Source organism: Coenobita brevimanus, chromosome 55 (genome assembly GCF_032717465.1).
Source record: "Coenobita brevimanus isolate Jiangsu-jjx chromosome 55, ASM3271746v2, whole genome shotgun sequence".
Classification (NCBI taxonomy): domain Eukaryota; kingdom Metazoa; phylum Arthropoda; class Malacostraca; order Decapoda; family Coenobitidae; genus Coenobita; species Coenobita brevimanus.
In genome coordinates, this window is record NC_137008.1 from 61,486,858 (window position 1) to 61,501,173 (window position 14,316).

Genomic DNA, 14,316 nt, shown 5'->3' on the forward strand with positions numbered 1-14,316 from the left:
TCTCTCTCTCTCACACACACACACACACACACACACACACACACACACACACACACACACACACACACACACACACACACACACACACACACACACACACACACACACACACACACACACACCAAGCATACAGTAATACTGTACTTTGATTTTTAGAGATTACCGCCCAATTAATTCCGGCAAAGATATACGCAGGTGCAGCCGTGGATCTCGGGCGATTCCCACGGTAATGTAAGGACGCGTGTGTATGTGTGTGTGTGTGTGTGTGTGTGTGTGTGTGTGTGTGTGTGTGTGTGTGTGCTTTAATGCAAGGATGAAGGAACAAAACTCCAGAAGCCCGCAATATGCTCATGTCAAAAAATAATAAATAAAAACAAAACAATACTGGATACGAGTACGAAGGTTACATGATGAGGAGAGGAAGACCAAGAATGAGGAGGCGGGATTAACCCCTTCAGCGTGAGCACTCCTTTTTGTAGTTAATCCCCGCTAACTCCAGACGATTTTATTCAGCTTAGGAGGAGCTGTGCTAATGAGTGGGTTTAGATACAGTTTCCTTATCGAATCACGCTTTCATTCCCCCACCCCCCCCTTCACTGCTTCGGGGGATCTAACCAAAATAGCCTAGTGAAAGCAACATTAAAAAGGCGTCACTGGGCTGGAGAGATTAGGAGGGAGAGAACATGAGGGAGGATGGCTTGGGGTGGAGTAGAGAGAGAGAGAGAGAGGGGGGGGGCGATGAATTGTGATATAGAGGCTTGGAGACATTTTCCTCTGGGCAGCCTTTAATTTTTGGATTAGGGCACTCATTTTTTTTTTTCCTTGGAGCAAAATCGTCTGGAGGGGATTAGAGTGAAATAAAATACACTGGATTTTAAAATGGATATGACCACACAGATTACTCGTCAGGTAATGGTGAGGTTATATATAGAGAAGGCGTCACTGGCGGGGAAAGAGGTTAAGGCCACTAATATGATATGTGTTTAATGCCTCACGTTGGATCTGCGGCTGGGGGAAGAGGAGAAGGAGGAGGGAAAAGAGGAGGAAGAGGAGGGCATAATAAGAGAAGGTGGAAGAGGAGGAACAAGAGCAAGAGGAGTTGGAGGAGGAGGCAGAAACCGGAGGAGTAGAAGGAGGAGGAGGGAATAAGAAGAGGAGGAGGAGGAGGAGGAGGAGGAGGAGGAAGCAGTGAAGGGCAGCGGATGGAGGGAGGAGGTGATCGCTAAGGGAGGGGGAGGAGAACGAAGGAGGGAGGGGGTGAGGGTGTAGGGGGATGAGGGGGAGGGGAAGTGTGTGGGGGGTCACCGGTAGTCTGTGTTTTTCTGCTTCCATTGTACCTTCCATTATATTTGTTTTCACCCTTTTTGCCCTCCTTTGTGTCTTTTTTTTTCTCTTTTTTTTTTTCCTCATCTTTTATGCTTAATATTCTAAGTTGTTTTTCTTTGCTTTCCCTTTTTTTCGTGTTCCTTTATGCTTTTTTTTCTTTTTCTTATTTTTGCGTTTGGTGTCCTCAGTTTGCTTTTGTTTGTTTTCGTCTTTTCGTCTTCCTTTATTGCTAATAGAGTCGCCTTTTCAACATATAACAGTCCTGGAGGCTTACTGTAAATATAGAAGAAATGATCGATAGTTAATCCTAAAGTACTATAGTTATGTTCCTTCCTATTTATCATACACTAAGATTTTTTGTCAGAGTAACAGCTAATTACTTCACTATGAGGACGTCTTGTTTGGGTTATTCTGTCCACCAGCAGACTCCAGTGTTTAATATACCATTCGCCAACTCATGCACTTCTTCCTGACTAGTAAAACTGTCGAGTGGTAGCCTGAAAAATTTTGGTGTAGGGGTTAAAAGGTGATATGTGATGTTGGTAAATTCCCGGATGTACTATACACTACCTCTCCTCTTCTTGTAACTCCGTCGTAGGTGGTTAGAAATGGTCAGGTTGATGATGATGATGAACATTAACTATCTCTTTGTTATTCTCTTACAACTCTTCCTAGCCTTATAAGCAGAAAAAAGTAGGATACTGATGATGAGTATGTTCTAACTTCTCCTTTTCCAGTGACCTCAGAATTGCTCTTGATCGACACTAACTCTCCCTATCTTATTCCTACAGAGGAGCCCTTGTATGAATCTTTGCTCTCCATCTTCGAGTCGGAAGATGCCATGACCACCACAGAGACGGAGCACGAATATCAACAGATCCAGGTTAGCAGGGGCAGTGCTAAGGAGGACAAGGGTGCAGGGGAGGCGCTGGAGGAGGAGCAGCAGAAGGGCGGTGGAAGAAAGTCTGGCAGCCCTGTGGAGGATAACCAGCAAGGACAACCTCAGAAGATCAAAGTCAGGAAGCTCAACACCCTGGACGTGAAGCCAGAGTGTCACAAAACTGGTCCTGAAAACAAGTGCAACTGTCTCTCCAGCAGCACGGTAGATGAGCTGTGGGAGAGTGTGGATTCCTCGCCTGTGCAATCGGCTAAAAGCTCATCACATTCTGCGTCATCACAGGACAGCCACAAGAGTGCCATTTTGGTTGCCAACAAGGCAACAGAGAGCGAATCTGAGGTCACTGATTCTGACATTTACGAGGATGCTAGTCTGGCGCCGACTGTCATTCATATTACCCCCTCGGACAGAAGCTCAGATCGCAAAATATCGAAGTCATCTGAGAGCATAAACTGCAAGAAACCCAGCATCCAGCACAATCTAGACTATTCCACCAGTGAGACCGAATACCTTGTAACGCAGGGTAATAATAGCTCCAGTTCCACCTCCACTAAGTCGAACGTGAAAACAAGCTACTCCATCAGATCCAACAGCGATGAACCAGCCATCAGGGTTCAGGTGGCGGCCAGAACCAAGCCTCCGGATCCAGTGTACCCGCCGCTCACCATCGAACTGCCAGAGTCCAAACCCTCCCCAAGGAAACCCGAGCCAGCACGCACCACCAAGAACAAGTCCACGCAGGCCTCGCTGGACTCAACCCCGCGCATCATAACAACGCTGGACCATCCTCTCAAGGGCAAGTCGAAAGCAAACAAGCCCCACAGTCAATACAATGGACACACAGACCCAAGGGACAAAGTAAACAAATCCCACAGTCAGATTAACGGACAGTCAGATCTGAAGGACAAAGCACACAAAGCCTACAGCCAGACCAGCGGACAGACAGACCTGAGGGACAAAACAAGCAAGTCCCACAGTCCACAGAAAGGACAGCCAGACAGCGTTCCTCCCCTGGTAGTGAACTTCGACTCTGAGAACTCCGAAAGTGAGGATGGGCTTGTATCTGACTGCGATTCCTGCTCCAGTACCCTCGCCGGCAGCACGACCATCTACTTGACGGAGGACGAAGGGGACACCAGCTCCATCTACTCCTCAGTGGCGGAGGTCTATTCGGTATTAACTACTGACTCCGAATCTCTGGTCTACGTGTACCGGCCGCCACCACGTCGCCCTCGCCGTCGCTACTCCACGCTCAGTTATCGGTTCCCCACGTGAGTACTGATATCCTTAACTTTTTCACTTTGTTGATAGATTTTTAAGCTTATTACTGCTACTTCCTTGTTGATTAATTAACTAAGGGGAGACTTTTCGAACATGAGGGGTTAGATATACCCCAGATTAACTCCATTACTACTATAGATGTTTTTTAATGAAAGTATGTAAAAAAATGGGATTCAAACTGCTAACCCCCTTTTTTCTATTTTGCTGTAGCTAGTGCCTGACCATTTTATTCATATTTGCAGACCCCTCCACCCTTTCTAATCCTTAATCAGACTACCGCCAGTCGATTTTATATAACTTAGCAAGAACCCCTACTAGTGAAAGGAAATGGTGAAGGCCATCTAGTTCAGTGATTCTCCCATAAATTAGTGACATCTAGAATAAAGAAAAAAATAAATCCTCTAGTCGAAAGGATCAATAAACCTATGTATAAATCCTCCATTTAAAAATTCTCAAAAATCTTGATTAAATTGTCTGATGGTAGCAGTAATTTAAATGACGTGTCCAAGGTGAAGGGATTGAACTGCCTTTGTGCACCTCGAGAAATGTCATGATGCACGTAACATTCTTTTGTTGGAGTTTCAGATCTCATTCGTGACATTCCTAGTTAATGCTGTTTCTTATGCGATATAATGTCATCTAGTTAATTAATTGCTGTAAATGGCGGGTCACTCTACTGTCCCGTTAAATCAGGGATAATTTTGTCTCTGTACACAAACTATTCATTAGCTGCAGGAATGTCATGGTTGGAAAAGAAAAATAAAGTAGTTGATATTACCATTACTAATAAGCAATTCTTTTTTTCTTGTCCAGTTCCTGTCCACAAAGAAATAATAGAATTTTACTTTGAATTCCACCTCCCCCCACCCCCCCGCATATGAACATGAGAAAGTGGGTTAGGATGATGAATGAGCGAATATTTTACAAGTGGCTTCAACAGATAGCGTCCACTGAGACCTGTATTTGGCCACCATCAGACGTCGTGGACAATGAAATTAATGTTCTCTTTGTGCCAGTGGTTTGTGGAAGCGTAACACTATAAGCCATATATTTTCTTTAACTGGGAGCAAAGACTATAATTTCTATATAATGGTCGTATATGGCCATTACCGATGTCACCGTGATATATGTGAGAAGAGTTGAATGAAGATAAACACCATTTTCTCTATAGCTTGGGTCCCCGATAACCGGAACGGCGAAATATCACACAAAAAGTAAAGAGAAATTCATTAGGGTTTTAGACGTAGCTACTGCATGACGATAGATCAGTAAATATTCGTAGTGTCTGAACTTGAACAATGCTTAGTGGGTGTGCAAGAATTATCACTGTTGGTCACGTGATCCTGCAACACACAGTCAGCTAACCTGCAATATGACGTTCGAAGTTATGCTGTACCACATTTAATTAAACTTTTTTCAGCATCTGTTTTGTCTCTGCGTTTAGCGGTTTATTATCCTCCTCATCAAAGAACTTTCACTGGAAAAATTATGTGCATATATTATTCCGTCTTATTCAACCAAGCAGCCCATTAACCCTGTGGGGACATCCTTTTCACCTCACCTATTTGCCCGACAGTTATATCAAGCGCTCCCCCCCCTCAAAAAAAAAAAAAAAAACAGTTTATTAATCGCCATCTGGGAGCGTGTAATAATGCTTCCTTCTCTGACTCATTGCGTGCGGTACCTTCCTTCCATCATCACTGAGCCTTTCTACCCGAGGACGAATTTTTCATCCTTCTTGTGACCTTCAGACGGTTTCATTCAGCTTAGGTTAGATTTTTAGAACTAGAGAGATTAGATATAGCGTTTACTCAACTTTTGCCACCATAAACTGTTCTGAAGCTGAGCAAAATCGTCTGTGAAATAGTATAGACAAAAAGCACGAGATCTCTGGATGAAGGGTACATCGTTCTAACCACTCTGCAGTACAGGACGATTTCCTTTGCTCATTAAAATCGTCTGGAGAGCATATGAATAAACTATAAAAGACGTGGCCGTGCTGAAGGGGTGAAGACCAGCCTTGGGGGAAGCCTAAACGCCTGACGTGCCCAGAAGCGAAGAGGCTGATGCAAATAGCTGATGCAACTGTGACTGGCAGGCGAGGTCGAGAGTCCAAGTAATCAAACATAATTATACCGCGGCTGTTTATTAACCTTCTCATGGTCGGTACAACTCAAGTATTCTATTCCAGCTAACCCCAAGCAATATCATTCAGCTAAGAGTGAGTCATAGGAGCCTGATAGCGTTATGATGCAAACAAACTGATGCAACTCTGACTGCAAGGAAAGGTTTAGATTCAGAGCAATCATAATTTTTTCTGTTGATGTTCCCTTTATTTCCTGTATAATTAGCCACTGTGATGCAGCTCAGATTTCCAGTTTTTCCCCCGAACGTCTTCAGGTAATTCCTTCTTGAATGTGGCGCTTTAATTTCCCCGGAGTGGCATTGTTTCCTTGTACCAATACTGTTAGAGAGGAAAATAAATGTTCAGTCAAGTCCCTGTACTCCATTGGCCACAACGTCGTATTTTTGACGACTTGCCAGCAGGGAGTGTTAAGTTTTCATTACCTCTTTCATTTTCTCCTTAGTCTTTATATCGGTTCCTTCTTTCCTGGCACCAATAATATTAACAGGGAAGAATATGCGAGAAGTACGAGTAAATATGAAACTCAGTCACCACCAACAGGCAGAGTCGCGTGTCAGAGCGGCCTCATTTTTCCATAGCCAGTTAATCTCCATCCCTTCTCTCCTCGCACAGTAGAAATAAGAGAGGAAAATTAACGGAAATCTAAAATAAAGTTCAATAAAGCCCCCATCCTCCACTTGTCATAACGTTGAGTGTAGCAGCCGCAGCAGGTCGCGTTATGTTTTCAATACTTCTGAGTCCCTTTTTCCCTCGTACCAGTAGAAGTATGAGAAGAAAATTGAAGGAAAATGAATCTTAAGGTCAATTGAATTCCCGTCTTCCATCTGGCAGCGTTGTGTGTCAGAGGGGTGTGGTTCTCTCGTAGCCAGTTTCACCTCGATCCCTTCTTTTCTCACACCATTAAAGATATTAGGGAAAAAAATACGTAAGACCATTAAACGCCAGTCAGATCCCCGTCACCCACCTGTCTCAGCGTCGCGTGTCGAAGCCTCCCGCCAGCAGGTAGTGTTTACCCCCCCCCCCACCTGGCTGCCCACCACCACCATTATCGGGGTAACTGTTTTTGGGTTTGGTGGTGGCGGACCCTCGGGGGGCGAACACTGGGTAAAAACATCAGAGCTCCAATATCATTCCGTTACTTATCCCCTGCGGTTTGATGACGTCCTGTCGTATTTCGTATTTTTGACTTTATTTAGCTCTCCAGGTGATTCTAGTCAGCTTGAGGAAGGGGATGTAATTGGATTAGTGAATGCTAGATGTAATCCTTCCATTTCGAAAACGACTCTCCCAAGCTGAGTAAAATCGTCTGGTGGTAGCTTGAATAAAGGCAAATAGGCGTCATTGTAGTGAAAGTTACTGCGTTTTTTTTTTTTTTTTTTTTTTTTTTTTTTTTTTACTGGGGATGGTGGCGGACCCTCGGGGGTTGACTGGTGGGTAACAGCGTCAGCCGTCGTTTATTATAATATCCGTTATTAATGCCCACCCGCTGTTTACCGCTAACCAAATTACACTGTTGGTCCTTGATTTAGTACCGTACTACCTTGATGTTTACAATAATATCTCTAGTGCTCGAGTAATACACAAAAATATTATTGTGGTGAAGTTGTCAATGCATATAGAGGAAACTTGACACCAGAAACCTTTGAAAATTGTGCGCGAACCAAAGATGTCGAGCAAACGAAAGCCAAAATCAAGATACATCCATTTCGAGATGCCTGGGCAATTTAGGATAATAATGCGTCCTGTTGCGGCTGCTGTTTTTGCCCCAAGCTCACCTGAACGTAAAAATCTGTGGACCGCAGACTGAAGTTCTCCTCCCGCAATCCACCTTCCTCCTTTCAAGGTAGGAAGAGGGAACTGAGGGACGTTCGTACAACTGGATAGATTTATATTTGTGCCACCGGGCGAAGGCGTTCATCTCCAGCACCACTGCTCGGTAAATACACAGTATGAATAACGGCAACATTTCTCTCGATAACCTCACGTAACTTCTTGCAAGCATACGGTGTGTCCATTTGCATAATATATACATTAGTGTGATAGTGCACGTACCGCAGTGTTTCCCACCCCAGGTCGTTACGGAACCTGTTTGAGCTTATTGGCATGATTAATCGTGCCTGACGGAATTGCTTTCTGACCTTGTTAATTAAACCCTCCAGCGTCTGTTCATTCATAACTGTTATTCCGTTGACAACATTCATTAGTTCAGTGCATGGTTAGGTATGAACAGCGAGCATCAAAAATCCTGTCGCTTCTCAAGCTTTTCTTTCCTTGGTGAAGCTGCAGCATCCGAGACTGATGACACTGATCTGTGGCCAAAAGTCACCGGTGGCAGTTGCTGTAGATTAACCAGACTGATTTTTGAAGTCCGTAGATACAGCAGTGGCGACAGGACTTTTGATACCAACTGTACACACCTAAAAAAAGTGTGATGCCTCATTCAGTACTTAGCATTCTGGCACATGGACGAGGCACTGCGGTATTTGGGCCACCTTGTGATGGAATTGCAAATAATTTTTATCTTGGTAAGTGGGTCGCATACCATCCATTCATTCAATGTGCTGCAGCCATCAGGTGATAGTACACTGAATGGCAAGTCAGATAATTTCCTGTAACTTAGGAAGCCATTTATTATGTTGCGTGATAACCACATAACCAACAAGTAGATGCCTGGTGGTCTAGTGCATCAAGACCCTTCAACCGGAGGTACTTGGAGTTTATCGCTCCCATAATACCACTAAGGGGGCGACTGTTTAATTCCTGCCTTAAACATCTGCATTTAGTAACCAAGCCCGGTCCCCTAGACTGAATAAGACGTAGAACCATAAAAAATTAGTACTCCAAACCACACAGTACGGTACGATATAGGATGTTGTACAGTCTGAGGTGCCAGCTTAATCTCTTCACCCGGATGATATATTTTCACTCTGTTCTTGCTAAATCCAGGCGGGTATTCATCTTGAGACAGACTTTTTGAACTGGAAGATTTAGATGTTTCCTCTCATAACGCAGTCACTACGAGATGCCTTTCTTAAAAAATCGTGTGAAGGTAACCAGAAGAAGGATTAATCAGTCCATCTGTGTCTGAGGGACTTGTACAGTTTCATATCCGTCAAACACAGGGGACACGATACGTTTTTTGCTGCGTGTGTTCCGTTATGGGGAAGGAAAGGGAAGCACATTTTTTGTTGGTTGCAGTCCGTTATCGAAAGAGAAAAAAATCCTATACTGTAATGTTCAAGGACAGACTCAGATGCAGCGGCCGCCTTGTTTGCATATTTGTAGCGAGGCTGTTTTGCATATTCGAAAGGTGATTGACCCCTTGATATTTGCTGGCGTTATTTATTTTCCATTCTTGAGTCGCCAGATAATTTTTACTCATTTTTGGAGAGCATTTTCGAAGCTGTTCCCTTTATTTATCCTTTCAGCGCGAGATGGCCGAGCTGGATGAAGTCGTTTAGATGCATCAGGAATTGGAAAGAGGAAAAAATCACTTCGGACTTAACATTAATCCTCTCCTGTGTGAAATAAATATAACATTGCACTCCAGCAGACGCCAGACGATTTTATTCAGCTGAGCGTGAGTCATGGGAGCCTGAGAGAGTTGAGGAGAATACCCGACTACGGTGATAGATCTGCTGGCACCCTGTTGTCATCTTCCTTTCTCTTCGCATCTTTTTTTTGCTTTCCTCGGTCCCTCGAAACTCCACTATTGAATATATAACAAGCCTGAATCATGGAGCAGCTTTGCGAATATCTTGCGACGAATATTTGATCTGAGCACATTGAATCAGACGCTATATTCTTCGTTTTATATATGCCACTACTAAACGGTTTTTGTTTTCAATTCGACAAAGGATGGCTGATAGTGGAAGGGTTTATTTCATACCATACCTGTCTCGTACAAGTCGAAAATTCTACCTGAGCCCGATTTAAGATTCTCAGGAAATAATGTAGAAAAATAAAATGAGAGACGTCCCCGGATTTAAGGAGTTAGGAGAAAATAGGAGCTCCGAAGAAAGTCACTGGGCATCTTACTAATATCTTATGGGGAATATTCTGTCTTAGGCGATTATAAGACGTACGAGGGAAGTCATTAAACATCTTACGAATGTCTTAAACAAGGATTACTGATCATAAAGAGAATATATGAGATTCGAGACATATCACTGGTCAGCTTGCGAATATCTTACGAGGAATATTATACCTTAAGACAATATATGAGATACGTGGCAAGTCTGTAGCATCTTACGAATATCTTCCAAGGAATATTCAAGCCCAAGAGAAAGTCTGAACTAGGAGGCAGACCAAACACAAATCCTATGACATTTCTAGTGGCACAGATTTCACCTCAACCTTATCATTACTATAATAATTTTTTTATTCTTTTTTTCTCTTCTTAATCAGAGTCTGCTTCATTAACGCATTCAATTCTGCGTCTTTGATTTTTATTTTTATTTTTTTGCTTTTATTTTGTAATCTCCAGGCGATTTTGTTAAGCTTAGGGGAGATTTCTAAGTTGGAGGGATTAGATGTAGCCTTCATTAATCCCTTCACTACCAAGAGGCCTTCTTAATAAAGTGGATTAACAGCAGGATAATAAAGAATAAAGTGTAAGTAAATAAAGGATAAATTGTAAAAAAGACTCACTCGTCACACGACATCTCAGGTGATTCAGCTTTTGCCTCAACTCCATCATTACGTTTAATTGTATACTTTTTTCCTATGCTCGACAGACATATATATTAATCTTTTCAGGTCGATGATAAAATTTTTAGTTTAGCATTTGCAATCTTCTGGGAATTATATTAAAATTGGAGGAGACTTTTTGATGCTTAGAGGTTAGTTATAGTCTTCATGTACCCCTTCAGTACGAGAACCCCTTCCGAGGTTAAATAGGGTCATCTGGAAACCTCAAGAGGCTAAAAACGATATCGTCGGATCCACATGGTTAAGAGAAAATTATGCGATATTTCTAGTGACCCTTTTTTTACGTTTTCTGTTTTCTGTTTTTTTTTTTTTTTTTTCGTATCTCCAGACTCATTTATTCAACCTAGGAGAAATTCTGAAAGCTAGAGGAGGTCGAAAAAGCCTTCATTAACCCATTCAGTGCTGAGGGGCTCCTACACATCCAAAAAAAATCTTTCCAACAGCAGCACCAGCAGTAGTTGTAGTATATAGTAGTAGTAGTGGTAGTAGTAGTAATATTAATAGTAGTAGTAATAATAATAATAATAATAATAATAATAATAATAATAATAATAAAAGAACATTACGCATCACATAACATTGTACACATTCCAGCCTTCACCTTAACTCCCTTATTACGTTAACATTTTTTTTCTCCAACTGCATCTAACCTCCCCCAGAGTAAAAGTTTAAGTCACTAATGAGAATGAAATAAGGGACATTAAAGCCGGAAGAAAATCGAACCACACCAGTAAGATTGAAATGAGAGACTTAAGCTTGCATTCTCGTCGGTTAAGGAAGCTCCCTAACACTTCATCCGTAGCGATTTATTTTTTGGATATGGGTGGTTAGTATCGTTTTGTACGTTATTTATGCAGAGTATGGTGATATTTGAAGGATTTTCGTAACACAGAATAGGACAGTAAGGTGTAATAAGCAAAACAAATCGCGTAGGAACCTCTCCTAAGGAAGGGGTAATGAAGGGGCAATTGATCTCACTCATTTACGGGCAATTGGGATAATTTTAATGTTCCAGATTTAGCTTTTAACCCGAGGACTATTTTCACAATTTACGCTACTTTTTTTCTTTTTCTTTTTTTTGGCCTTGGGAAATCCTATCACATTGGATGGGTATAGTGGAGTCTCTTTCTAATCTATTCACTGTGAGACGCCTTCCCCCCCCCACAAAAAAAAAGGTCTTGAGATAGTAAAAATAGATATTATAGAAAAGGAAGACGTCTATTCCATCTGTCTATTGCCAGACGCCTTAATCCCGTACGGGGTGGCCACAATCAAATGGCCTCCACGTCGCCCTGTCCCCCTCCGTTTCACTGCCCTACTCCCAACTCACACCCCCCTTTGTCATATACCTCTCCACTCCATCCCTTCACGTAAAAAGAGGGGCCATATATTTCATTTACGAGCGGTTGTGATAATTTTGTGTTACCCTCTTAACTGTGGGAAAATACTATAGTCTCCCCCTCTAACTCCACCACATAAATCTCCCACGCCTCTTACGTCATTGTTTCCATCTTTCTCTCTCACGCGTCCTCGATTTTCCCCTCCGTAACGATTATGCTACTGTTGTCATTGGTAGATCAAGCTCCCTAACACATCTTCCTTGTTAACTTATTCTTGCAGATGGCTCGTTTATATTTCCTTACTCTCGGGAATAGCACTTCTTCGTTACTAGCTTGTCTTTGTATATACTCACAGATGACATTCTAATTCTCTCTCTCTCTCTCTCTCTCTCCCTCTCTCTCTCTCTCTCTCTCTCTCTCTCTCTCTCTCTCTCGCAATCTTTTCTTTTCTCATTCATTTTTCAGTGAAGGACTAATACTAGACGTAACTTTTACTAACCCTTTTAGCCCCTCACGTCTTCCCTCACCTGAAGAAAATCGTCTTAACGTGGCAGGAACAAAATAAAGACGTTCCCGTATTAAATGGGTACTTAATCACGAGGGAGGAGACACACCTGCAATTTTCTCACCGTCCCCAGGTATCTTTCATCTTTCTTTATCTTTTTTATGGCATTCTTGATACTGTCACGGCTTATTATCACCTCGTAACTCACTCTCTCTCTCTCTCTCTCTCATGATGGCTATTACGGCCTTCCTGATACCGTCACTTCTAATTATCACCTCATTATCTCTCTCTCTCTCTCTCTCTCTCTCTCTCTCTCTCTCTCTCTCTCTAATTATCTCCCCATCTCGCACCCCACAATCAAACCCCGAAGGACACTTAGACAACAACGCCCACCATTCTCTCGGCCTTCGTCAAAAAAACTTGTCGGGTTATGCCCCCACTGAGGAAATTACTGGGGAGGGGGAAAGCGGGAAGGGTTGGGGAGGAAAGGGGGGGTGAGGGAGGGTCAGGAGGAAGGGGGAGAACAGGGAGAGGAGGTGGAGGAAAGGAGGGAGAGGGAGGGGTATGAGGAAGAGGAAGAACAGGGAGAGGAGGTTAATGGGAACGAGGAAGGGATAGAAGGAAGAAGGGGAACAGGGAGAGGAGGTGGGGGAAAAAGGGGAGAGGGAGGGGTAGGAGGAGGAAGAGGAACAGGGGGAGATAGTGGAGGAAACGCTGTGGAAGAATCGTAACGGGGCGAAAAGAGGACGAGAAGAGAGGAGGCAGGGCAGGAAGCGTGGGAGAGGAGGAGGGGAGAAAGGAAGGATGGAGCAGGAAGGTAAAGAGGAAGAGAGAGATTGGAGATAGAAAGAAGAGGAAGGAGAGGCGTGGGATGGAGGGAAGGTAGGAAAAATTCGTCAGGTTATACCCCCACTGAAGGGTTAAAGAGGGGGAGGGAGGAGTAAGAAGAGGAAGAAAGGGTATGGAGAGAGGAGAAAGAAAAAGAGTAGGTAGGGGAGTAGTGGAGAAGAGGGAAGGGCATGAGAATGAGGAAGGAGAACATACAAAATAAAAAGGAGGAACAGGAGGAGGAGAAAGGAGTAGAAGGAGGAAGAGGAAGAGACTGAAGGAGAGACAGTAGGAGGGTAAGGGTAGGGAGGGGAAATAATCATGTGAAATATGGAAGGAAGGACGGTGAAAGCGGAAGGTATGTAGCGGAGGTGATGGATGGTACGGTATAGATGGTGAAAAAGTAGGTGATATATAGAGAGGAGGAAGGTTAGAGGGTACGGCCGAGAAATGACAGGGGTGTTGAGATGGAGGTGAGATGGCGGAAATATACATTATATATACAGGAAAGAAAAGTAGAGGGGTGAACAGGAAGTAGGGGGCAACAATGGGACGGAAGAGAAGGAAACGTGAAGTAAGAGGGGAAGTCTGGTTGAAAAGTGGATGGGAATATGAAGAAGGAGAGAGCAGTGGGCAGGAAAGAACATGAGGGAAAGGAAGGGGAGGACGAAGGGAAGGTGGGAGTGTGTACAGGGAATGGAGTAGAAGGAAAGGGGAAGGGAGATGAAATATGAAGGGAATGTTGCCTGAGAAGCAGGGGGTAACAAGAGGCAGGGGAGTGTGAGGAGAAAGGGAAGAAGGGAGGAATGGTTTGTGCGAGGGTGTACAAAGAATAGGGAGAAGAAGGAGGAAAAGGAGGAGGAGAAGCACGAGACACATGGAAGGGAAAGACGGCTGAGACATGGGATGGAGAGATCTAAAAGAGGAGGGCGATGGGGGGGGCAGGTGATCAAGTGAGAGGAAGGGGGCCGTGGAGTGTGAGGTAGTAAATATTGTGACATCACTTAAACTCCCCTTCCTCCCTCCTTCCCAATACCTCAGCCCGGCCCCTTACGTCAGGCCGGGTGTTTAAAATCTCTATAATCGATGCTGATGATCGCGTGGGAAGCTGTTAACCTCTTCACAAGGATGACATCACTTATTCTTGCTACCTCTAAACGATTTCATGATACTTTGGAGAAATCTTTTGCAGTGGAGGCTTAAAAACAGTCTTCATTAATCTCCTCCAGTATGAAATATCTCCCAGACTTAATAAAACCGTCAGATGATAGCAAGAATCTAG

The 14,316-nt window shown here is 43.5% G+C and overlaps 1 protein-coding gene across 1 annotated transcript in view; it reads left to right on the forward strand.

Annotated features, from left to right (window-relative positions):
• LOC145401416 (uncharacterized) overlaps positions 1–14,316 on the forward strand; it is a 72,538-nt gene that overhangs the window by 42,210 nt on the left and 16,012 nt on the right. The window contains exon 2 of the mRNA XM_080273755.1: positions 2,118–3,495. Within this exon, the coding sequence (XP_080129881.1) occupies positions 2,118–3,495 (1,378 nt within the window). The remainder of the gene's footprint in view (positions 1–2,117; positions 3,496–14,316) is intronic.